At 53.0% G+C, this 23,421-nt stretch overlaps 7 protein-coding genes across 7 annotated transcripts; 2 read left to right on the plus strand and 5 right to left on the minus strand.

Annotated features, from left to right (window-relative positions):
- Positions 1 to 8: 8 nt before the first annotated feature.
- On the minus strand, positions 9 to 2,576 carry CLUP02_00349 (uncharacterized protein; the record flags this gene model as incomplete). Its single annotated transcript, XM_049279399.1, has 1 exon — positions 9 to 2,576. The coding sequence occupies one exon, from the start codon at positions 2,574 to 2,576 to the stop codon at positions 9 to 11; it is 2,568 nt and encodes an 855-aa protein (XP_049135356.1).
- Positions 2,577 to 4,121: 1,545 nt separating this feature from the next.
- On the minus strand, positions 4,122 to 5,258 carry CLUP02_00350 (SelR domain-containing protein; the record flags this gene model as incomplete). The annotated part of the gene is made up of 3 exons (XM_049279400.1): positions 4,122 to 4,522; positions 4,648 to 4,898; positions 5,029 to 5,258. The coding sequence occupies 3 exons, from the start codon at positions 5,256 to 5,258 to the stop codon at positions 4,122 to 4,124; spliced, it is 882 nt and encodes a 293-aa protein (XP_049135357.1).
- Positions 5,259 to 5,658: 400 nt separating this feature from the next.
- Positions 5,659 to 6,847, minus strand: CLUP02_00351 (lactoylglutathione lyase; the record flags this gene model as incomplete). Its single annotated transcript, XM_049279401.1, has 5 exons — positions 5,659 to 5,834; positions 5,895 to 6,153; positions 6,227 to 6,663; positions 6,724 to 6,753; positions 6,802 to 6,847. 5 exons carry the CDS (start codon positions 6,845 to 6,847, stop codon positions 5,659 to 5,661), a joined length of 948 nt encoding a protein of 315 aa, XP_049135358.1.
- Positions 6,848 to 7,596: 749 nt separating this feature from the next.
- CLUP02_00352 (piwi domain-containing protein) lies at positions 7,597 to 12,412 on the minus strand (the record flags this gene model as incomplete). The annotated part of the gene is made up of 2 exons (XM_049279402.1): positions 7,597 to 10,982; positions 12,391 to 12,412. The coding sequence occupies 2 exons, from the start codon at positions 12,410 to 12,412 to the stop codon at positions 7,597 to 7,599; spliced, it is 3,408 nt and encodes a 1,135-aa protein (XP_049135359.1).
- Positions 12,413 to 13,171: 759 nt separating this feature from the next.
- On the minus strand, positions 13,172 to 13,708 carry CLUP02_00353 (cytidine and deoxycytidylate deaminase zinc-binding region; the record flags this gene model as incomplete). The annotated part of the gene is made up of 1 exon (XM_049279403.1): positions 13,172 to 13,708. The coding sequence occupies one exon, from the start codon at positions 13,706 to 13,708 to the stop codon at positions 13,172 to 13,174; it is 537 nt and encodes a 178-aa protein (XP_049135360.1).
- Positions 13,709 to 13,766: 58 nt separating this feature from the next.
- Positions 13,767 to 21,275, plus strand: CLUP02_00354 (glycosyl hydrolase family 81; the record flags this gene model as incomplete). The annotated part of the gene is made up of 22 exons (XM_049279404.1): positions 13,767 to 13,781; positions 13,851 to 13,872; positions 13,929 to 14,012; positions 14,115 to 14,258; positions 14,317 to 15,100; positions 15,196 to 15,267; positions 15,331 to 15,523; positions 15,562 to 15,642; positions 15,692 to 15,760; positions 15,807 to 16,834; positions 16,921 to 17,063; positions 17,090 to 17,224; positions 17,266 to 17,497; positions 17,577 to 17,622; positions 17,686 to 17,853; positions 17,915 to 17,983; positions 18,044 to 18,220; positions 18,472 to 20,079; positions 20,130 to 20,274; positions 20,326 to 20,624; positions 20,682 to 21,195; positions 21,259 to 21,275. The coding sequence occupies 22 exons, from the start codon at positions 13,767 to 13,769 to the stop codon at positions 21,273 to 21,275; spliced, it is 6,045 nt and encodes a 2,014-aa protein (XP_049135361.1).
- Positions 21,276 to 21,455: 180 nt separating this feature from the next.
- Positions 21,456 to 22,207, plus strand: CLUP02_00355 (uncharacterized protein; the record flags this gene model as incomplete). Its single annotated transcript, XM_049279405.1, has 6 exons — positions 21,456 to 21,501; positions 21,629 to 21,650; positions 21,713 to 21,827; positions 21,908 to 21,925; positions 21,983 to 22,041; positions 22,108 to 22,207. The coding sequence occupies 6 exons, from the start codon at positions 21,456 to 21,458 to the stop codon at positions 22,205 to 22,207; spliced, it is 360 nt and encodes a 119-aa protein (XP_049135362.1).
- Between the last annotated feature and the right edge of the window lie 1,214 nt (positions 22,208 to 23,421).

The following is a 23,421-nucleotide window of genomic DNA, read 5'->3' on the forward strand; positions in this document are numbered from 1 at the left end:
CGTAAACCTCATTCCCATCGAGCTCGCCGAAGGCTCTTCTGAGTCGTAGGTATGCTTTTGATAATGAAGTGAAAAATGTCATAGAGGTGATGCGTCTTGATATCGGAGGCGTAGTTGTAGGTCTCTGATGTGTAGTTGCTTAAGTTCAGGTATCTTGGGAGATCTCGTTCAGCCGACCTGGCAATGTATTCCAGTCGTTCGAGAGTTTTCCTGTTGAGACACATTTCATCCAGCTGGGACGCTATCTGCCAATAAATCAAGTCTCTGGTTCGCAAATGAAGATTTCCGTTGTGAATCTTCTGATTCATCAGGGGCTGGCGTCGCTTTTGGAAGTTATTCTTTTTTGCAAGACTTTGCCCAAGCAGACTGTAAGTGTCAACAACGCTTGTGTTTGTCATATGCTGATGACAAATATCACAGACCATCCCAGCAAGAGACAGTAGTTCTTTTATGAAAAGCGGACAAGTATTTGAGTTTTTCTGGGTCGTCGAGAGTTGCATAGAGTCAGCGAGGACTCCCTTTTGCTGGAGGAGTATCGATTTGGGGACCGTATTTCCAAGTCTTCGCAATGCCTCTTGGGTTTTCTCAACCGCATATGTTGGTAGCTTCGCTGACACAGAAGTCTGAATCTTAACCAAGGAGTCTAAGAAGCGACTGATGGTATCTTCCAACACCCAGCATTCCTTCACCGTTTGACATACATCTCTGATCATATCCCACCGCTCAGAAGAATACCATATTTCTCCACTGCTCAACTCTTCTCTTAAAACATATCGCCATGTTGAAAAGAGCAGAATCACTCTTTGGTCCAAGAGGTTGACGGTTGCAGCCATCGGTTCCACTTTGGGGGGCTTGCAGATGGCAACAAACCGGTACGTTTTCGGGTTCGTCATGATCGGTCGAAGTATGAGGCAGTACCCAGACAGGCTCTGGACAGCGAAGATCTCGTCCGTTGATTGGCACCATCCAGATGGGACCATGGGTCGAGAATCACTTTGCAGATGCCAGATTATGGATTGCTGGTATACGATATCTGTCACAACTCCAGGTGGGCCGTCCCGTGCTCCATGGTTAAAGGCGCAGCTTCCAGCCTGTGTAACTAGGCGTCCTTTCAGTACCAAAGATCCATTGCGGTAGATGCGCGGGATGTAAAGTGGCTGCGATTGTTTGCCCTCGGCTTCAACTATGGGTTTCGTCTCGGCCATATATGGACCCAGGCGTTTCACTTTGGTCTCTGATGACCAGTCCATGACCCACGAAGGCATGACATGAGAGTCTTTGGAGTCTATCGCCGCGAAGATGCGCCACATCTGTTCGGTATGGTTGACAAAGATATATGCTGTGACACCGATAGCCACTTCCTGGTGACATAGGGTGTAGTCCGCGACCAGTTTCGCGTTGTTGGCACCATGAAAGAGGCCCAGTATAGCAAACACCTTGTCTCGCAGATCAGATGCTTTGCATTGAGCCGCAGCGTATAGAACATATAAAAGCCTGTCCAGTTCCATGTATCTTGGCTTGTTGCAAATGTACAGCCATTTAGGCAGTTTTTCTCTCGTCATGGGCCGATCAATGGAAAGAGACAGGTCTCTATTGCGATTCGAATCTGTTTCGGAATTCGTCACCCCAAGGAAGTCATGCCAGCGAGCTCCCCTCGATCCAGAGAGCACCCAAGCATCTCTGGCGGCAGCTATTTCTTGTATCACCCATACCCTTCTAAAGTATGGGTTCTCAGCGAGAGTAGAAGGCGAAGCTAAAGGCCGGTGTATGTATTTGCCGTCGGTCCATGGGACTGGGTTCAGGCTATCAGGATCTTTCGAGTCCTCGCCAAGGTAAATGAGGACCCTAATAGCAGCTGCGTATATATACTGCATAATTCCAACTTGATGAGACCTCTCCTGCTTGTTTCTCTGATCGATACAGATAGCGTCGACCCATAAGTCACGTTCTCGGTAGGGAAATCGCAGACGCCGAAGGGCGCTTGCACAATTTCTGGTGACCGGGAGGATGTCCCAATGCTTCCCAACATAGACCCTGTCACATTTCGAATCATCTCCATCGTTATCAGCCCATGTGTACGACAAAGCCTCAAATTTTGGATCAGAGGTCAAGTCTGTAAGGCGGATATCGATGTGAATAGGGTCATGGTGGCGTTCCGCAGCGGATAGGCGAAGAAGACGGATCTTGTGGGCGATAAGAGGCTCGTAGAATACTTTTTCTTGGCCGCATGCATCTGCCGTATCGTTATGTACAGATATGATTCGCAATCCGCGATCTGTAGTGCTAGCTGCGCCCTTGCTCTCTGCCGACAGGGGTTGTGGTTGCGACTCGACTGGCGAATCATGCTCGTGGCTTGTGCCGGGTACTTCTCCCACAAAAGTTATAGAACCTGGCCATCTAAGCTTGATCGTAGTAGCTGCGTCCGGCATGGAAGATGGAGATGTATCGGCATAAAGATGTTGCAAATCGACCAACAGCGGGGCAGTCATCCCACAGCTCGAGCAACACAAAGTCTCGAAGCCTTCCGGCCGGGACACTTCAGGTCGCCGGCAGCTTTGATCGTGCCAATTCAACATTGCAACTAATTTTTTCGTAAATTTTAGTTTCTTTGAGTTGCGTATGGTGTTCTTACCACGGAATTCCAATTCCAGCATCTTATATCATGACTGCCCGTGTAACAGCAACCTGAACAAGAACCGCCCCCACAGGCCCCCACGGTTATTCTTCTTGATTCACCCAATAGCCGCGTCTCTGACATAAGCAATGCATAGCAGGAATCGTGAGCTGCAGATTTGACTGGCTAGATAGGCTGTGCCGTTGCCGTGGCGCACATATCTGTCAACCATTCTCAGCTTCCTGACCGGCAACCTTCGCTTCCGAGCCGTTTCGAGAGAAAGTGAGCTTACATTCGCAATTTGAGCCATTATTGACTTGGTAAGATTCCAAATATGAAAGGAGACAACTCGAATGGGTGTCATGCCTGGGGAAGACTGTGATCGTGAACTTCACCGAGAAAAGGGTGACACGCGTCGAGTGACGACGTGCCTAGGGCTTCTAGAGCATTCACTCAATGCCCATGTATACATACCTACTACAGTTTGCGGCACGGGAGAGATGTAAGACCATAATTCCTCATTGTATGCACCAAAGTTCTCAATTTTTTGTCACTGACGCCGCCTCCTGTAGGCTGTAGGCAATCACTACTAATGTTCTCGTCAGTATTTGTCAAAACGCACCGAGGGATGAAATGAGTTAGAACTTGGCGGGACTACGTATCGGTAATCCCTGAAGTTGGAAGATATGTGGCCAGACATCACATGAACAAGAAGGGCGCAATCTGGAGCCCAAGAGGCTTGTACCCCCGGCAAACGGCATGTCTTGTAGCCTCGTTCAAGATCAATGTACTGGATATTCAATCATTAGCTTGACTTTATTTGTCATAATTGAAAAGATACCGTCAACATCTTTGATGTTGTACAGGTATATGAGGTTGATTCGTGCGGATATGGAGAGAGGTGGGAAACAGAGGTACATAGCTGGTACACCAAATCCAACCATGATGTTTGACCAACTCTAGGCAGTCAACAAATAGATGATATGTGAGCAAAACTCTGTGTACTTCCTCTACTGTCAGATTCAAGGCACTTACCGCTGTCCCTACCGCTCTCCTTCTTGACTACCGCTCTATGGTAGCTCATCAAGCACACTTCTGAGCCACTAGTGGATGGAACGTAGCATCTAGTATTATGCAGAGTCCCTGAGGAAAACAAATCCATAGGGTTATCGATCTCCAGCATTCCTAGTCTCACTCGCCTCAACGTCTTCCTATAGAGCGAAAGGTGCCTGACGAACCAGTGAATATGGAGTACACATAGCATGGATTCCTTCTTGAGGGCGTAACACATGAGCAGTGTAGGTCGACTTTTTCAAGCAGGACCCTCACGGCACACCCTACATCTTGTACTCGAACTCCAAATCTCCCCTCCTGCAACTGTTCATACATCCAGCGCCGCACGTAGTCACTTCACTCTGCTCAAACAGAAGCCTCAAAAACGACTATAAACACCCGGCCTCACCACGCCACAACGCCCTCAATCTCACCGAGCACACTGCACACTCTTTCAAACCTTACTCTCCCCCTTCGCCCCCTCAGCACTCCCCTCCCCACCCTTCTTCTCCTCCGGCGCAAACGTCAAACTGACACTGTTAACACAGTGCCTCTCGTCCGTCGGGGTGTCAAACCCTTCCCCCTTGAAGACGTGACCCAGGTGCCCGCCGCAGTTGGCGCACACAATCTCGGTGCGCGTCATGCCGAACATGCGGTCCTCGTGGCGGACGACGGCGCCCGGCAACGAGTCAAAGTAGGCCGGCCAGCCGCAGCCCGACTTGAACTTGTGTGTGGCCTTGTAGAGCGGGGCCTCGCAGCCGGCGCAGGCGTAGACGCCCTCGGAAGGGTAGTGCTTGTCGAACTTGCCGGAGCCGGGGGGTTCGGTGCCCTTTTCGCGGAGGATGCGGAATTGCTCTTATGAGATGTCAGTTTCATCCATTACATATCCTTCGCGGGCTATGGGTGCTCGTCTCATGAAAGCCCGGGTTTTATATGAGAGACGCGGCACATGAGATGAAGTGAGAATGGGGCATACATACCCTTGTTCAAAACAGCCCGCCACTCATCGTCAGATCTCTTATCGGGGTACGACATCTTATCCTGCTGCGAAGCGGAAGATCCAAACAGAGCGCCCAGGAACGGGATCGAGGGCATGGAAGCGCGGAGCTGGCGGTTCGCTGCGAGGGGCGCCTGGGTGCCGAGGGACTGCGCGGCGCGGACGCGGGAAAAGTTGGAAAAGGTGTAGACGAGGGTTGAGAGGAAGGGTGAGAATCGCATTGAGCAATTCTTTCTAGATCGCGTGGTACAGTGTGTCTCACCAGTCTTATGAGTCGGTGAGTTTGAGATTGTTCTGATCACTTGGTAATTGAAGGTTGAGGTTGGAGGGAGGTTTATATAAGAACGTCGTCTGAAGATGTTACAGGACGAGGGGTGAGAAGTGAGGCAGTGGAGGGCAAGAGTGACAAATCGGAGCTCGGGTTGTCCAATGATTTGTAGCTGTGGCCAGTGAGAAGCTGAGGGCGACCTGTTGCGTCAACGACTTTCGGCGGGGTGTGGTTCTGCAGTGCGAAGGTCCCCGGGGGTCCAGGCTCAGAGCTCTTGGATAGAGGTCCCGCCACAGCGGCACTGCATCGCCACAGCGTGGAATCATGATGGAATCACGGTAAAGGATTCCACGACGCGCCCGTTATCCGAGGATCCACCGGGTCAACTTTTGGAATCCTCACATCAGCATCAGCCACTCGTGCAGTTTGGAATCACTGTAAACTTTTGACACTTGAAATGCCGTGATTATTTGATTTGAATTTGTTCTTTGATGGAAGGCCTCATATGCCACATCATACGGCCACTATCAGCACTTCACTGAACACCCGCCCGACATGAGCTTCACCAACTTTTCAGACGCCTCCTTTCACATTCAATCCACTCATCCCGCCCAATTGCTGCCTCTCACCGAACGCCATTCCCCAATGCCTTCTTCTCATCTCATCTCATCTCATGCCACTCATAACGTTCCTTTTCCTTGAAAAATGATCTTTCAAATTGAGTGCTTAAAAGTTGGCTTTGCCAGCAAACTTCTCATTCTGGACAACCTCGACCCAGTAGTTATCAGGATCCAACAAGAAAGCAACATTCTTCATGCGGCCGTCGGTGAGGCGCTTCTTCCAGTTGCACTTCAACTCCTCGAAACGCGCGCACGCGGCGTCAATGTTGTCAACCGTGACGCCTATCCTCTTATTAGTATCCTTTGACCTCACTCAGTTAGATGCAGTAAAAGAAAACTCACAAATGTGACCGAAACCCTGGGGCTGGTCGTTGCCGTTGTGGTAGCTGAAGCTCTCGTCCTTCTCGGTGCCGTGGTTCCAGGTCAGCTCGAGGATGCCCTCGCGCTGCGCCTGGCTCTCGCCCTCCTTGAGGTCGCCGTAGGCCAGGAAGAAGAGGGTGAAGTCGCTGGCCTCGTTCTTGCGGATCAGCGTCATGCCCAGGACGTCCTGGTAGAACTTGAGCGACTTTTCGTAGTCCTTGACGCGGAGCATCGTGTGGTTCTACGTCCACAGAGGGTATTGGTTAGCGGTTCCTGCGTCAAAGAGGGCCCAAGATAAAGACAGGTAGTCTCACCATTCTGTAGGTGGTCACATCCGTGGTGGTGATACTCTCCGTCTGCTCAATCGGCTTCTGGCCGATAATCTCAACCCAGTACTGATCGGGATCCAATACGAACGCAATGTGCCGCATCTTGCCGTCCGTCAGCTTCTTCTTGAACGCGTATCCGGCGTCCTCGAGGCGCTGGCACGCCGCCTGGATGTTGTCGACGCTGATGCACGTGTGCCCGAACCCGCGGTGCGGCTCCGTGTTGCCGTTGTTGATCTTGTACTCGGGATCATTCTCGGTGCCGTAGTTGTGCGTCAGCTCGATGATGCCCTCACGGTCGAACGTGCCGTTGCCGGCGGACCGCGCGTTGGGCGAGTCGTAAGCCAAAAAGTAGAGGTCGAACTTGGCCTCGGGCTGCTGGATCTGCTTGATGACCTTCATACCGAGGGTCTCGTAGAACTTGACTGTGAAGCTGGGGTGTCAATGAGGGTGCTGGAGGATGAGTGGCGATGTTTGGTGCATACCCGAAGCCTTGGGGTCCTTCACTCGGATCACTGAGATTTATCAGCACATATTTCTGAATTGGTCATGTACCAACTTACTCGAGTGGTTGAACTTGTAGTTCTTGACATCCGTCGTGGCAGCCATTGTCGCGAATTGACTGATTCGTCCTAAAGACACAAATTGCAATCAGCTACACTACATCTTGGCGATGAGGCAGAAGGGATGGGCAGCGCCAAGCCATCATACAAGACTCACCGATAGGTTTCGTGGCAAGTGTGTTCTGTATAAGCTTAATTCTCTGCAAGGCTCGGAGGGCGTTCATAGAAGCAACAAGGTTGGTTCATGCAATGGTTGCTTTCAGGAAGTTTGGGAGCGGGGGGGAGTCTTGACAATTGTTTCGGGGATCGAAGCTGCATCAGATGGAGCCTTTTCGGATATAACAGTTGGAAAAAAAGTGCATGACGATTTGTCACTGTCGAGCTGGGCTCCGTCTGTCTTGTCGCAGCTCCTTGTCTGAGCAAATAGCTTACCCCGCCACGAGAGAGCTGCCCCTCACCAGATCCCCACTGACGTCAACATGAAGCCAATAGCACAGCACGCCGATTCCCCGTCTTACTCGAGGCCGCTCCGGACCCGAACGCCATCGGGCGACTAGTCGGAACAAGAACAGCAACTCGGCTCAATTGAGCCGGAAAGCACTGGTCACGCAAGAAGGACCTGTTTCCACGAGGGAGATATCTTCTACGTGAATACCCGCTGCGATTGATCTCGGAAGTCTATTCTAAGCACGCCTGCTGCAGAGCGTCTGTTTCCCATCCTGTCAACAAGCCCTGCTCTCCATTTTGCCCGCTGTCTGATGCAATCGCTTCCGGTACGCCGACACACAAACAACCTCATATGTAGTACATTGTGTCCTTCAAGTTCTCATGCACGCTGACGCTCAAAGTCGACGGGCCACCAATGGTACTGCCAGTCTCCGACGCTTCCGACGCATCAAAGTGCTCAGGCCGGTGGACACGAGCTCTCTCGCACACAATGTCTGCGTAATAGGCTGGGGGGCAGATGCTGACGGCCTTGGTAGCTCGGCCAAACGAGTAGCAGAGGTCGTGGGTGAGCTTCTCCAGGTTATCCGCCGCTCTGTCGCCGACACCATACTTATCGCGGAAAATCTCGTCCAAGAGCACCGTGTAGTGAGCCGGGCGGGCGGTGCCCTTCAAGGCAGTGTGAGCTGTAAGGAAGAAATCCCAGTAACGCGCTTGAGTGATTCCACGATCGACAACCGTGCCGTTCTTGATGTTGCGCGACTTGGGATCCATGTCAGCTTCCGAGGTCGGATAGAATCGAGTCTGGTGGCGCTTGACAGAGACGATGATCGAGATCTTGGGCCTGCGGTTACCGTACATCGCGGTACACGCTTGACGGATCATGGGCAGCTCAATATCGAGGACTTGCGTGAACTGACCCTCAGACACGCCATCACGGTAGATGACGATGTATTCCGGAAGGTTGCCCTTGTTGTGCGCTCTCCAGAGCTCGAGGCGACGCTTGAAATGGGTGACCAGCTCGTTACCAAGCATTTCCTGACGACTGTCCTGTTCCCAAGCGACGCCCGGCCATTGACCCATGTCCTTATCAACGCTGGCGACCAAGCCGACCAGACTGGGTGCCGAATTCTTGTCATTTGGCATGTTGGTCGGGTGAGTGACGTCGTAGCCAACGATCATTGTCTTCCCCTGGTTGACAATGTCAATAGGATCCTTGACGATGTGGTTGACACCACCATTCTTCAGGTTCCATTTGAGGCCGACGTTGGCATAGGTCTGCTTGTTGTCCTTCATGAAGGTTTTCTCCACAACGCACACAGAGTGGAAGCCATACACCGTATCTGCGAGCTTCTTGACGGTGCTGTACAATCCAGTATCCTGTCTGGGAAGGACGATGAGCAAGAAGAGACCCTTGGCATTGTGCTTCTTGAACTTGAAGTACTCGTCCAGCTTCTTGAAACGATCAGCGATTGCGCCGGCGCTGTCGGCTACTTCGTGATCTGGAAGTTCAATAGGAGCCGAAAGGCTCATGCCGTTGGTCCTAAGCTCTTGAGCAAAGGCGCCGACGACTCGTTCCACTTCACTTTTCGAGCTCCTTGAGTATCGGTCCTTGATACGCACCCATGTCCAGCTACTGATATTGGGTCCCGCCTTGGCAAACTTGGCATTGATCATGTTCCATGAGCCTTTTGAAGCGGTGATGCTCTTGTTCGCATACGAAAGATTAGGCGCGATTAACTCGCGACCGTGGACGGTCAATAGATTCTTGTCGACCTTGAGGCCAAAGTCCTTGACAACCTCGCTGTCGAGGCCCAAAGCTTTGCAGCTGTCGAAAGTGAGGGAGATGGCGTTGCTAAAGGGGGATCGACAAGCAAAGTTGAGCATCTCGGTCGTCTCCTGGCCGTTGAGCTTTGCGCGAACAGCTTGGCCGGCAATGATGGTGCACTGCTCAGCTGGGAAGAATGTCGGCTTTTCGCGGGTTCCAAGGTTGACGAGAGGCAAGGTGAGATCGGGAGCTGTGCCGTACTTCCAGGTCCAATATTGCTCGACGGTGTACATGCCTGGCGGTCTGTTGTTCATCACCGTCCTTTGTCCGTCTGCTGGCTCCATCCTGAAGAACACCTGGCGAGGGCCACCGTAGTGCCATGGATCCGCAATTCTAGCATCGTTGCTGCTGAGGTCTCCCCTGTATGCAAGGCCGAGAACCGTCTTCTTACGGGTGATCTCTTGTCCCTTTGCATCCTTGAACTTGATCTCGACACGAGTGCGAGCCAGAAACTTGGACAGGGCGCGAAGTCTGGTGATGTTCCGTGTGGCATCTGCAGGGCTCCTTTGGAAGACATCGACCTGAGACCAAAGGCAAAGGTCGCGAATACTGACGGGCATCTTGAAGACACCATGGGTGACGTTGACGTTCAAGAGCATTGACCCTGTGCCCAATTTCACGCTTTGGAAGTATCCTCTGATAGCCGTGAGAGGATCCTGTTGGCCAAGCTGGTGACTGGTAGATCCTTGACCCCAAGGAAAGAACCGGCCCTTGCCAATAGCAGTGACCTGGTCGTTCTTACGGGCAGTGTAGCCGAGAATGACGCCTAGAGCGTCGACAGAGGCTGCAAATCTAGGGAAGTTGGCTTCGTCCGGGTCGCTCTTGTCAATCATGGTCTGAAGATACTCCTTCATCTCCTTCAATGGAGCTGCTGTTTCGCCAACGATCTTAACCAGGTAGCTCTCTGACCTGTCGGAATTCTCCTGCCTGAGGATAACCTTGATGGGGTTGACGGCCAACTTGAGCTTCTTCAGAGAGATGAGCTGGCTTTTGAACTCGGTGGCGAGAATGGCGTTTGGCTCAAGGTTCTTCAACTCTTCGAGAGCAGCTTGAAGAATGATCTTCAACTTGCGAGCCGGGATGGAAGATGGAGGGCCATCGCTGCCGCCGCCGCCGCTACTGCTGCCACCACCTCCAGGCTGGGCCTTCTCCTTGCCCTTGCCCTTGCCCTTAGGTGTAGACTCCTTCTCCTTAGTTTCGCCCTTGCGGACTTCAAGGTTGTACCGCCAAACGGCGTCAGGGTTGACGGTGAGGTGGAAGTAGTTGGCCCACAGGATGACCTTTTTGCCTTTGGTCCCGTAGGCAGGGCGACGGGGCATGAGTGCGGCCGAGTTCACTTCAGTGAGCGTCATCGAGCTCATCTTCTTGAAAAGTTGGGCGTCCTGAGACTGGTGAGCCTTGATGATGCGATTCTCGAGCTCGATTGTGCCGCGATCGGGTTGGGGAATTGACTTGTTCTGACTGCTGAGAGTTAGTCGAGCTTTAGCGATGGCTGTGATCTTGAACCTACCCGAAGAATTGAGACTCATTCTCGAATGGGTCTCTGAAGCCGCCGTAACCACCTCGTCCACCACCACCTCGTCCGCCGCGGTCAAAGCCGCCTCGTCCTCCCCGGTCACCTCGGAAGCCACCACCACGGCCACCACGATCACCTCCAGGACCGCCACCACGGCCGCCGCGGTCTCCTCTAAAGCCGCCACGTCCGCCGCCTCGGTCACCTCGGAAGCCGCCGCCATCGCCGCCTCCTCGGGATTGGAAGTCACCGCCTCCGCGCCCTCCTCCACCACGGCCTCCACGATCTCCACCACGACCCCCACGATCTCCTCCCCGGCCACCACGGCCACCGCCCTGGCCACCACGTCCAGAGTCAGCCATTGAATAAGTGAAGGGGTGTTCAGTAAAGCTGAAGCTACATAACAAATCAGTCACAAGTTCAATTGAGATTCCAGTGCTCGGCAACACGAACTGTGGGAGCGCTACTTACTGAACGAGACTGTATTCAGATATTCCTTGGCTTATTTATGTGCCCTGCGTCGTCAATGTGTAAGCATGAAAGAGCCCAGGTCAAGTATGCTTTCGGGAGCAAAGGCACATTTGGCGTCGGCCAGCGAGTGGCATGCCAAACGGAAAAGTGCAATGATTTGGCCAATGGCGAATTAAAGCAAAAAGAACAATGGGTGACAAATGATGAAAGTACCAAGGGCAACCGACGCGGGAGGCCGTCAAAGGTAAAACAAACGAACCAAGGTCACAAAAAGCTACTCAGCTGATGATCTTGGGTTGGAGGTGTTGCGTTAGTCCAGCGTGAAAGATGGGAGATGGGATGGGTGAAAGTATGTAGGTAGGTAGTGGATCTCAGTCCCGGTAGGGAGGCGGCGGGTATCCTTGTGTGTCTGAAGTGGGGCACTGCACCAGAGAAAGTCAAAAAGGGTCTTTCCGACTCCTTCACGACGGTACTTGGAAGTCCGGGGTAGCTTCGGAGGAGCGACTACCTACTTAAGCTTAAGGTGAAGGTCACTATGGTGCAAAAAGAGGCTCAATCAGGGTGGCAGGCAGTTTCGTAGCTTCCCACTGTTGTGAGAGCACCTGCAGATAAATATGGATGATTTGTCCAAGGCAAGCCAAACTGACGATGCCCAAGCTGACAGTTTGCACAGGGACGTAATGCAATCGTTGGAAACCGTCATTGGGACCTATTATCGGTGTCTATCACCCTATCAAAGAACTTGAACTACTGTGGTAAAAGTACTCTGTGCGACGCAACATCAAAGTGTAAAAACGGCGGGGGAGGATGGCCTCCTTTGCCCAAGCACCAACGTCTGCTTGAAGCCCGCAACCAGCTGTCTTTCTCCCATTGCTCCCCATGTGGCTCAGCCAACGCCCTGGCATACTACCGGTGCATGCACAAACCCAGGATATCCAGGGGCTCTCCCGATTGGTTGAATGCGTTTGATCAGCTTCGTAAGTCCACAAGATGGTTGCGGAAGCACACCCACACCAGTCCCCAACTCCCGATAGACTGCCTGCCAGGCATATGGCCCATGACCAAGCCGACCAGTACAGACCGACCTCGCCTCAACTTCCGGCCATGACTGTTTTAGGGTATAAAGACACCATCCCTGGTGGAATAGATGTAGCTCTTTTCTCACTTTGCCGGTGCTTTCCTACCGGTAGATGCGTGCGTGTTTTGCTGTTCTGAACGTCGTTGATGATGCAGTCAAGCCCATGACTGCAGGCGAGGTCAAGCCAACGCAAAAAGCAAAAAGGAGCGGTGTGTATCTGCACAGCAGGGAAGCAAAAACAAATGGAGTGCCTACCTTGAGTGAGGGGTGCGACCATTTGGTTTGCAATCGGCAGCTGGCCGGACCAGAGACACCGGGAAGGCGAAATTGTGGCTGCTGATTGTCCGTGTCATCAAGTCTTTCGCTCTGCTATGGCACTTACCTTGCTTTCTTCGGGAGTCATATGCTATCAAGTCGAGAAAGCGTTTTATTTCTGGCATTTAACTAACATGAAGCTCACGATCTCCGAGCTAGGATATGATGCCATCGCTAACGATGGAGGGCATCATTGCAGTCCGGCGTTTGAGGTGGGGCCGGCTGAGAAGGGACCTGGCAGCGGTTACCGGGCGATTAGCTGCGTTGGAGATCCAGCGCAGGTTAACTGCATACCTTACATCAGGATGTGCCAAGCTACCTACCTTACCTAGTGTACCTAGTGTGCCTAGGTAGATGAGTAAGTTGGTGCCCAAGTACGACTACCAACGACTCGAGAGATTGAGTGAGCGAAAGCGTGGAGCATTACACGACCTCAAGTTGAGGCGGCACAAAAAGTAGAGTTTGCAGCTTGGAGGATCATTTCAAATTGTTCAGATTTTACAATGATGCCCTCTCCCTATTTTCCTTTCAACACCGCAAACGCCCTCGTTGTGAACGCAGTTAGAAAACAACTTGTGAAAGGCAGTTTGTCGTCATCCCACAGCGCGCACCCTTGCATGACAGCGGACCACCGCATACGCCAGCATTGGCGGCAGCCCACCGGCGATATGGAAGCATCGAGCAAACACGCAACCAGTTCATCATTGATCTCACCCCGTCGCTATTGGACAGCCTTGACGTGGCCCGCCGTAGCCACCTTGAGAATATCGCCTTCGAGCCCCTTGATGTGCACGAAATCGACACCCGCCCTCTCGAGCGCGCTCCGTCCGGTATTATCCTTGACGAACTTTTCCGGCTCCTGAACACCTACGTAGACGGTCTTGATAAAAGACCGCAGCTGGAGAATCCTCTTGGTACAGGGCAGATTCCCACTGAGCCTCGTCGAGCACGGTTCCATGGTCGTGTAGAGCACAAGCGGCGTCTTGATGACGGAGCCCAGCTCCTCCTCGGTAACGTCGTGCTGTTGGGCCAGCTTCATGAAGCAGCACTGCTCGGCGTGCGTGTTACCTGGCAGCTCCAAGGTGTAGCCCGTCGAGATAACTGTGTTGGTGGCGGGGTTGACGAGGGCCGCTCCGACTCTGTAATTTGTCGGCTTTGGTGGTGACTGTTTCGCCAGCGAGAGCGCATATTGGAGGTACCCCTCGTGGTCGCCTGGCGCTATCGGTGCTGGTTGAATCCCCTCAACCTCTGATGCCATTTTCAGGATATACGAAAGTTGACTGGATTACTTCGAGTACAGTGCGATAAGTGAGATTATGAGGGTTTCCCGAGTGCTTTGAGATGTTTCAATACTGCAAGACGAATTGAGCTGGAATGGCCTCTAACATGAGATTGATTAGTTACAAAAAGTAGCTTTCATCAGTGAGCCAGTCATCGTGGGAGGGGCAGAGGGGCAGGGAGTGAAGCTCTTGCCTCAGCTCAGCGCATCGGTGCCGCAAGCCCCGTTTCGCCGACTTCCTCGACGCACGGACTGCCAATCGACCCGGTGCTTAAACGCATGCGTCCCACCACTTTAGCAGGCGCGTCTCCGCGAGCTTGAGCGCGTCGCAGAGCTCTGAGTGAGCTTTCTGTCTATCATCAACCCAACATTCACATCCCCACAGCCTTCAAAATGTCATCTCCCGACGAGCTTGTTGACGACAGTCCCCCCGAGATCGACCCCTATGAGATCTTGGGACTCGAACGCGAGGCTACACCGGAACAGGTCAAGTCTGCCTACCGAAAAGCAGCACTCAAGAACCACCCAGGTAAGAGGGAGCAGCCCACCATCCTCGTGGGGCATGATTGACATTACTTCTCGCGTAGACAAGGTCTCCGACGACCAGAGAGATGAGGCGAAGGAAAAGTTCCAGGCCATTGCTTTCGCCTACGCCATTCTCTCTGACCCGGCACGACGCAAGCGATACGACACAACCGGTTCTACATCCGAGTCCATCATCGACTCCGAGGGCTTCAACTGGTCCGACTATTACCGCGAGCAATTCCAAGATGCGATCTCTGCAGAAGCCATCGAAAAGTTTGCCAAGAAGTACAAGGGCTCCGACGAGGAGAAGGACGACGTCTTGATCGCCTACGAAAACTCCAAGGGCGACATGGACGGGATCTACGAGTCAGTCATGCTAAGCGACGTGCTCGAGGACGACGAACGGTTCCGCCAGATCATCGACGAGGCTATTGCCAGCGAAGATGTCCAGGCATACAAGCGGTATACAAAGGAGAGCAAGCTGTCAAAAGCGGCTCGCGTCAAGGCAGCAAAGGGCGAGGCGAACGAGGCCGAGGAGTACGCCAAAGAGCTTGGAGTTCACGATAAGCTCTTTGGCGACAAAAAGGGCAAGGGGAAGAAGAAGGGCAAGGATAATGGAGAGGCCGACCTGGCCGCGCTCATTAAGGGCAACCAGCAAAAACGTGCAGGTTTTCTGGACGATCTCGCTGCCAAGTATGGAGCCACCAGCCAGCCTAAAAAGGGCAAGAAGAGGGTCGTGGAGGAGGAAGAGCCGTCAGAAGAGGCATTCCAGGCTGCAGCTGCACGGCTGAAAAAGCCCAAGGCAGACGAAAGCAAACCTGCCAAAGCGGGAAGAAGATCGAAGCGGTAAAACATGGCATTTCTGGATTGGCGTCTAAGGCTTGGGGGAAACCGGCAAGGATATGGAATCTTGGTATGGGACTCAATCGCATGAATGAAAGTGATATTTCTGAATTGTTGGAGACCTTCCACGTCTTCACGATCATGTTCGATAACTCCCAACTTGGCGGATGGTGACGAGTGCTTTACTCTAGCACTATTTGGATGCAAAGTGCTTCAGAGGTAATGTGAGGTAGCACTTGTATCAGCATGGGGTCCTGGACGGTAGCGCCACAAGGCGGGGCACTCGGCACTGCAGTCGCTAAAACATCCCCAGGTCAACCACGAAAGTTTACTTTTCCCCCAAGAACGGAATCTCCCACTATCACGTACATGTTCCAACGCGACGCGCTTTCGGAGCCTCAGAACGGCCGACCGCTCCCATCCGAGGTAACCTGCAGCTGACTATCACGACATTTCACGGTCAGGTCTTGGTTGAGGATGCCAAAGTGATCCTCTACCGACAATGCCATGACGAGCGATGTATCAATAGGCGGCCTCTATCCGCAGTACTGCCTGCAACGCTCCCCAACCTTCAACACATGGTGCCTCATGCAGGCATCCGACGTACACGCCCTGAAGACCGTGCCTGAATATGAAGGTAAAATTGCCGCCAACATGCCCAGTGTGCGTGGCTCCACAGGCTGACGAGTGAATACATGCTGCAGTTCAGAACTTCTACTTCTACAAGAACCTGCCTATCAAATGGGCACGCATCGTCGGCATCGTCGTCGCCGTGGACGACTTCCCGGGCCGGCGCATCTACACGGTTGACGACAGCAGCGGGGCTTGCATCGAATGCACAGTCGCGACAAAGACACCGCCGTCCGACAACAGCGCTACCAATCTGGACACCAACGGGTGGTTCACCAAACGACCGCAGCCGCAGCCTCCTGCCGACTGCGTCGACGTAGATGTCGGCACCGTCATCGATATCAAGGGAGGACTGGCTATGTTCCGTGAGGAGATGCAGATCAGGATCGAAAAGGTCAAGATCCTCCGGTCCACGGAGGAAGAAGTGGCGCTGTGGGAGAAGCGCACGCGGTTCCGGAACGAGGTGCTTCTGCCGCCGTGGGTGCTTAGTGAGAGGCAGATTCGGAAGTGTAAGAAGGAAGGGATGAGGGATGCCGAGAGCGAGGAGAGGAAGCGCAAGAGGGAGAGGAGGCGCGAGGAGAGGAAGAAGGAGGAGGAGGAGATGCGGCGCAAGACTGAGGCTGCCGAGGCGGCGGCTGCGCAGGAGAACCGGTATCGTGCATACAAGTTGAAGAAAGCAGATGGATCGCGGCCGATGGTACAGACCAGCCAGGTCTTTACGGCAGTTCCAACCACAACAGCGGCTGCAGCTGCCCCTATCGTGGAGGATCGATACCGTGCGTACAAGTTGAGGAAAGGAGACGGATCGCGCCCGATTGCGTATGCTGGCCAAGTCATCGCGGCGGTACCGACTGAGGCTACGGCTGCGTCGGTCGTGGAGGACCGATATCGTGCCTACAGTCTGAAGAGGGGACACTCAACCCAAGAACAGCAGCCTCAACGAGTCACGAGGCCGGCTCCGAGTCCGGCCGCGGAAGACCGTTATACAGCCTACAAGATCAAGAAAGGAGGAGACAGTCGGCCGGTCATGAGGCCAGATGCTACGACTATTGACACCGCTGCTGCCGAGGCCGTGGAGGATCGGTACCGCGTTTACAAGCTGGGCAGGTCTGGGGCTAATAGCCTGGAGAAGAAAAGATGAGACTGCAAGGGGAGCAACATTCTCTTGGTTTCTGATATACGGTTCATTATAGGCGCTTGGGGCGCTTGGGAGTAGACTTGCTTTCGATACCCGCGATTGGCTCTGCGATTTCAATTGACTACTATTACTATCCATTATATGATGCAGACTACACTTCCGACACCATCTTTCGCCTGACGCTACCTTCATCGAATTGTACAATTCATCTGCACATGTTCCAGTTCACAGCAGCAAGCCAAGTGTGGCCACTGACATTCGCCAAGATGACGCCAAGGATTTCTCCAAGATCATATTGCCTGGTGACAGGCAGAAGAAGCTGGTTACACTGAAAAGAAGCAACCTCTTGTCGCCAATGCGTCAGCAAAGGGCATCTTCTGACCACTGTCGTCAACCTCAGCTCAACATCTGCTCTCGCAACAATGGCCTGTAGTTGCAGTTACCACCCCGATCCAGCTGCTCAAAAGTCAGCGATGCCATTACTCTTACGTCACTGGCCCGAGTGTCTCGCTAAAGGCAAAGAGAGGGACGACGATATGCCCCTCCATGGCTTTGGTCCCTGGAGATAGAAGACATTCTTTTTGCCCCAACGGGTCTCAATTATACGTGCATACCATCGTATTCGAGGCCAAGTGACCTGTTGCTCTGTCAATTGCACCGGTCATTTTTGCCAATATTGGCTGATTTCCCCTCCCTTCTCGGACTGTCAAGCGGCAGCTTGGATGCCGAAGAGTCTCCACGCCAAGGGCAGGCACGCGTCAGCCAAAGAGGGTCGTTTCGTTTGGGTGCTGCATTAATCGTGCATACTTAACCTCATGAGTCGAGACTCCCCATCGCAACATCTCTCTCCAATTGCGCTTGCCAGAAAAAGACCCAAGACCGCCTAGTTGAACCAGTACACATACCTACCTTGTCTTTATCTTACTTGCCGGTCTTTTTGCGGCTGCATCGCGTCTTGTCGCCCAACGCAGTCCTCAGACCATTGCCGGTGCCGCTGTTGCCAGCCACAACATCATCGTCGCTTCATCAGCTCTTGGCCAAATACTCAGAAGCCTCTGCTGCCATCAAGACACGGCCACCACCGACGCCTACCTGTCTTGACTGATCGCGATCCCTCAGTGCCTAGCACCTTATCCTATCTCACCAGGCGGCTCTCATTGCTCTGTACCTAGACCTAGTTCCCCGGCAAGCCGCTCTGCATTCCTAACCAGGTGAGACCTATCCATTGTTTCTGGAACCGGTACATTCCCTTCACATTCTTGGCCCATACGTTGCGCGGTAACGCTGCAAATCTTCACGTTCTGGACTGCGGCAATCCCACCCGTGGGCTTACCACTATCGGTTCACCGAGGACTGTCCATTGTTGATGTGTGGCTGCTTTCACCATGACACCTGTTTATATGAGTTGGAGCACCGCTCCTATACTACCTCATGCAGAATTGAGGAACTTCTCTCCCTGCCACGCGCTACCTAACATACCCCCAAAAGCCAGAAACAGGCTTGAACATCCTCTACAACCTCATACTAACACGATAAGATCATTGCCTCCCCCGCAATGACGGGCTTTCATAAGAAAATGGGGATCCTCAGGCTAACTTTGATACAGGTCCTCCTCTGCGAGAACGCACTTGCCCTATTTCACCAGCAACACGTTCGCCTTCACGATACTCACCCGGATTCGGTGTCTCTCGGCCAATTGAACGTCCGGGCTTTACTCCTCGATAGTCGTGATATAGCTTGCGTGACAGAGACGGCGAACGTAACCGTAACAGTCAGGGCCACGAAAGGATCACAGCAAACATCAGCACCAGCATTGGATAACTCCCAGGTTCCCAACGTCGTCACCAGCGCCGAAGCTAGCGGAACAGTAGTGATCTTGCCATCTCTAACCAACACAGCGCCTCAAACTTCTGGATACGTTGCGACTGGTCTCACTGCATCGGGCAAGGTTACGTCTTGCCCTCTTATGTCAAACCCTATTCCGACGCCCTCATCTCTCATCGACACAGCTGCGCCTGCTACTTCAGTTGCACCACTTCCATCCGCGCCAATGCCTTCCGGAGACATCTTTTCTGAGCCCATTGGCACTGGGGCACCCCCGGGCACCATCTCAGCCCGCAGTGATCACCCGGTTCCGAGAAAGGGCATCACCTCGAGCTCACCGATTCAGACAAACAAGTTTTACTCCAACTTCTTCCTCGGAGACCAGACGGCGCCGACGTACACCTACCCTTATGGCATAGCATGGGGGGCAGGACGAGGGGCTGCTGCCAGCTACGGCATGACGATTTCCCACATCGAAGCGAGCCAGCGTGTCTTCGGCCCGACCAAGGCGGATTCTGGAGCTGCGTCTTATTTCATTAACCCGGTAGGTATTCAATCAATGGTAATTAGCGCTCAGGAGCTCGGGTCGGACACCGCGGTGGGAATCGACAGCATCACGGCCTTCTCTGCAACAATTCACCTGAAGCCGAATGCCCAAGCTGTGCCGGCGGTTTCTTTCCCTCTCGTCCAAGGAATGCCCTTCATCACAGCCCAGTATGCCGGCGCGACCCCCGTGATCCGCACGGGAGTCTTCTTCAGGACGGTTACGCGGGTGACACAGGACCCCAAGGCCGGCGTTGCCAAGTACACTTTCCAGCTCGAAGACGGCAAGATCTGGCGATTGTACGCATATGCAACCACCGGATCTCAGCTCAACCTGCAGGTTGTCAACAACGGTCTCGCCCAATCAACGCAGCCGTTCTACGGAATCATTCAAGTCGCCAAGGATCCTGGAAATGGAGAGGCACTGCTTGACCAGGCGGCCGGTGTTTATCCCACGACAGTCGCGCTGTCTGGTTCAGTGAGCGGCACCACGGGCTCGTACACGTTCAAGTTTGCCAAGGACGGTCATCCTGATGGCAAGCTGGTCATGTACGCGCTGCCGCACCATGTCTCCTCATTTGATTCTACGACGAGAAACGGCGTTCAGCCGGTTCAGCTCATGACTCCTGCCAAGGGTATCGCAACAGCAGTCTTGGCTGACCAGTGGACGATGCAAGAATCGAACTTGCCTGTGAGCATGGGTTTCGCTCCTTGGAGCCCTGACCAAGGCAGTCTCACCACGCTATCTGACAATGCCAAAGTCGTGATCCGCGGGATAGCAGCCCAGGAGGTATCCCAGGACATGATGGCTCAGTCTGATCTGGACTCCATGTACTTCAGCGGAAAGGTAAGTCTACTTCATATATCTGTGAAACGTCTCAACTAACTCGCAACTAGGCCCTGGCCAAGTTTGCCTTACTGATTATTGTGATCAATGACATTCTGGGCGACCCAGCATTGGCGCAGTCAGGCCTGAACAGGCTCAAGGCAGCGTTTGCCACGTTTGCTACCAACAAACAAAAGTACCCGCTGGTATATGAGAGTGAGTTGCGGTTTCTCGAGACGATACATACATCCCGCTAACCAGACCCAGGCGCTTGGGGAGGTGTCGTGTCTTCAGCAACCTACGTCACGGGCAACGACGGCGCCGACTTTGGCAACACGCAGTACAATGACCACCATTTCCACTATGGCTATCATATCCTTGCAGCCGCAGCCATTGCTCATTTGGACCCGAGCTGGCTGAGTGCGAACAAGGACTATGTGAATGCTCTGGTGCGAGACGTGGCCAACCCCAGCACCCAAGATACCTACTTCCCTACGTGGCGTGCTTTCGACTGGTACCATGGCCACAGCTGGGCCCATGGTCTGTACGCCTCGTACGATGGAAAGGTGAGCTGCGCTTTTCCTCGAGGTCGAAAGCGCAAGAACTAACATCACGGACAACAGGACCAAGAATCAAGCTCCGAAGACATGATGCACGCCTACGCCCTCAAGATGTGGGGTGACGCCTCGGGCGACAGCATGCTCTCATCGCGAAGCAACCTCCAGCTCTCCATCATCGCCCGCGCCCTCCAGGACTACTACCTCTACAAGAGCGACAACGTCGTACAGCCACCCCAATTTATCGGCAACAAGGTGGCCGGCATCCTCTTTGAGAACAAGATTGACCACACGACCTACTTTGGCGCTAACATCGAGTTCATCCAAGGCATCCATATGATTCCCCTCCTCGCGCCCTCGCCTTTTGTCCGCACACCGGCCTTCGTCAAGGAAGAATGGGACGTGTACTTTAGCAACGGACGCGTCGATACTATCGCGGGCGGCTGGAGGGGTATCATCTATGGAAACCTTGCGACGATTGACGGTAAGACGGCGTGGAACTTTTTCAACAGCTCCAACTTTGATCCTAGCTGGATCGACGGCGGCGCGAGTTTGACGTGGTACTTGACGTATGCAGCTTGTAAGTGTCGACCATATTTCAGCCTTGTGCAAGGAAATTGTGAATACTGACACAATCTCACAGTAATGGGCAACGTCTAAGACGTTTTTCAACACCCTGAATGGGAAACCACACCAGTCCTATATCAACACTTACATGACTGGTGTATGGAATGAACGACATGAAGATCAAGAAGGGCGGCACCATTCGAATTCGGTTTTCTCTTATTTCTTTTTTTTTTCTTATTGCGCGTGGACGAAGTAATGAACGACGAAACAACAATGAGCAACGAGCATGACATGAAGAGATGGGAGCAACGAAACAAATGTAATGCCTCAATACGAAATACGACACGAAATTCCTACGACACACACGCCCTACTCAAACAGAACCTTAGATTATATCTTTTTATCACGAAGAAAGAGAATTTTGCAATTGCCTCTCGGCCTTTGAGTGTCCATACTGAGTACACAAAAGTGAAAGAAAAAAGTGCCTGCCAAGCGAATAAATGCCAAGCCTCTCGCTCTCTCATCTCAAGTCGTCAAAACGTTCATCTGTCCTCTGATCATAACGATCTGGCTGATATTCCAAGCGACCATGGTAATAATTCAGACGAAATGAGCCCGCCAAGACACGGTGACCATTCGGACCCCGTTGAATCATGTACATAATAGGTGAACAGATGAAATATGCAATACACACATCCGGTATCCCACAAAAAACTGTTGGACAGCCAGCTGAAGAATGCAGGGTCTGCATTTCGCAGCGGTCATAAATCAGCCGAGCCTCGTGTGCACCTCACCTGCAGGAGGGCGAGACAGCTAAGCATCCCAAGCCTCGAGGTAGCTCAAGCAACGAGCTCGGGGCGTGCAAGCAAGGAAAACACGGCACATGCATTTTTATGATCCACCACCCCCTCCATCATTGATCAAGCGGGAGAGCAGCCCAGCAGCAGATTGACAAGAAAATCCCAGGGGGGCGGATGGGTTTCTCTTTGGCAGGGCCACGGATGACGCGTCACCCATCCACGTAACACGGGCCCCCGGCTTCTCTAGCTCTTGGGGGGCAGCGAGGGGTACGAAGTGCGAATGAACGGGAAGAGAAAAAAGATTGGGGGCCGGAAGGCTAAGCTTTTTGGTCGCCACAATGCTTATTGCAACTGCTGGTTAGAATCAGGCTGCCGGCGGACAAAGTCTTGGTCTAGGTCTCTTGTGCAGAGAAACGATCAGCTTGATCAGCCAGATCTGTATTGATCTTGAAGTTGCAAAGATGGTGTCGAGATGCCGGTGCCTACTGTGTACGGAGTACTGCCACATAGACATAGCATCCAAACTCCGTACGGCGACTTGCGCGCACTGACTGCCAACACTGTGCTTACTTTGGTATATACGGGGATCGAGCTTCCACATTCATGCCGGTTTTCGAGATTCAGAAAATCGTCCTGGATGTGGAGTGGAAGGCGAGATTTCGACTTCTCAGGAAGGTCATCAACTTGGCTTGCGATGTTGCTGCATCGCGTCAGAGCAGCAGGCATATTATTGTATCAAGAGCCACGTTAGGTAAACTGCCTTGGCCTTGTAAGTCGAAGAAGGGCCAGCGGTCACAAACCGCCATGGATGCAAGGTCTCGTTGATGTCTGTTCTTGCCAAGTCTCTTACCAGCTGATGCGTGATCCTCACTGCTCGGAAGTCGGCACAGCTGGCTCAGGTACGATGCCTTTCAGCTCGGTAGGGCATTGACTGACAGTGCACCAGAGATGACATCCCGTGTTGGGGCGAGGATATAAGACGAAATTCTAGTAGCAAGGTATTCGCGTAACCGTCATGCTTTTTTACCAAATCCGCGTTTGGGCGGATGTTGTAATAAAGGCCCTGCTACTTGTCCCAAGACTGATTTGGTCTGAACCAAGTCCGCTGTGCTGGCACCTTGCTGCTCTGCCAACATCAGTGGATGCAGTCAGCTTAGAAGCATGACTGCTGTGGCCGTGTCTGTCCGCGAGGATTTGCCAAGCGTGATCATCGTTGGCTGTTTCTATGACGGGTGTCCATGAAGTCGACTCTGAGATCTTTACACCGGCAAGTCTTCGACATTGAGAGAAGCTACTGCTGCTTCTCCTTGCTATGTCAGCCGGCTGGCCAAGCCCTCAAAGCCACGTGCCTCTTACGAAGCACCCTACGCAACAGACAGCAGGTGCTTTGGCACCACCGTATCAGAGATCGTTGCCGGAGTTTAGTGGGGTTTGCTGTG

This window comes from Colletotrichum lupini, chromosome 1, assembly GCF_023278565.1.
Source record: "Colletotrichum lupini chromosome 1, complete sequence".
NCBI classification, from domain to species: Eukaryota; Fungi; Ascomycota; class Sordariomycetes; order Glomerellales; family Glomerellaceae; genus Colletotrichum; species Colletotrichum lupini.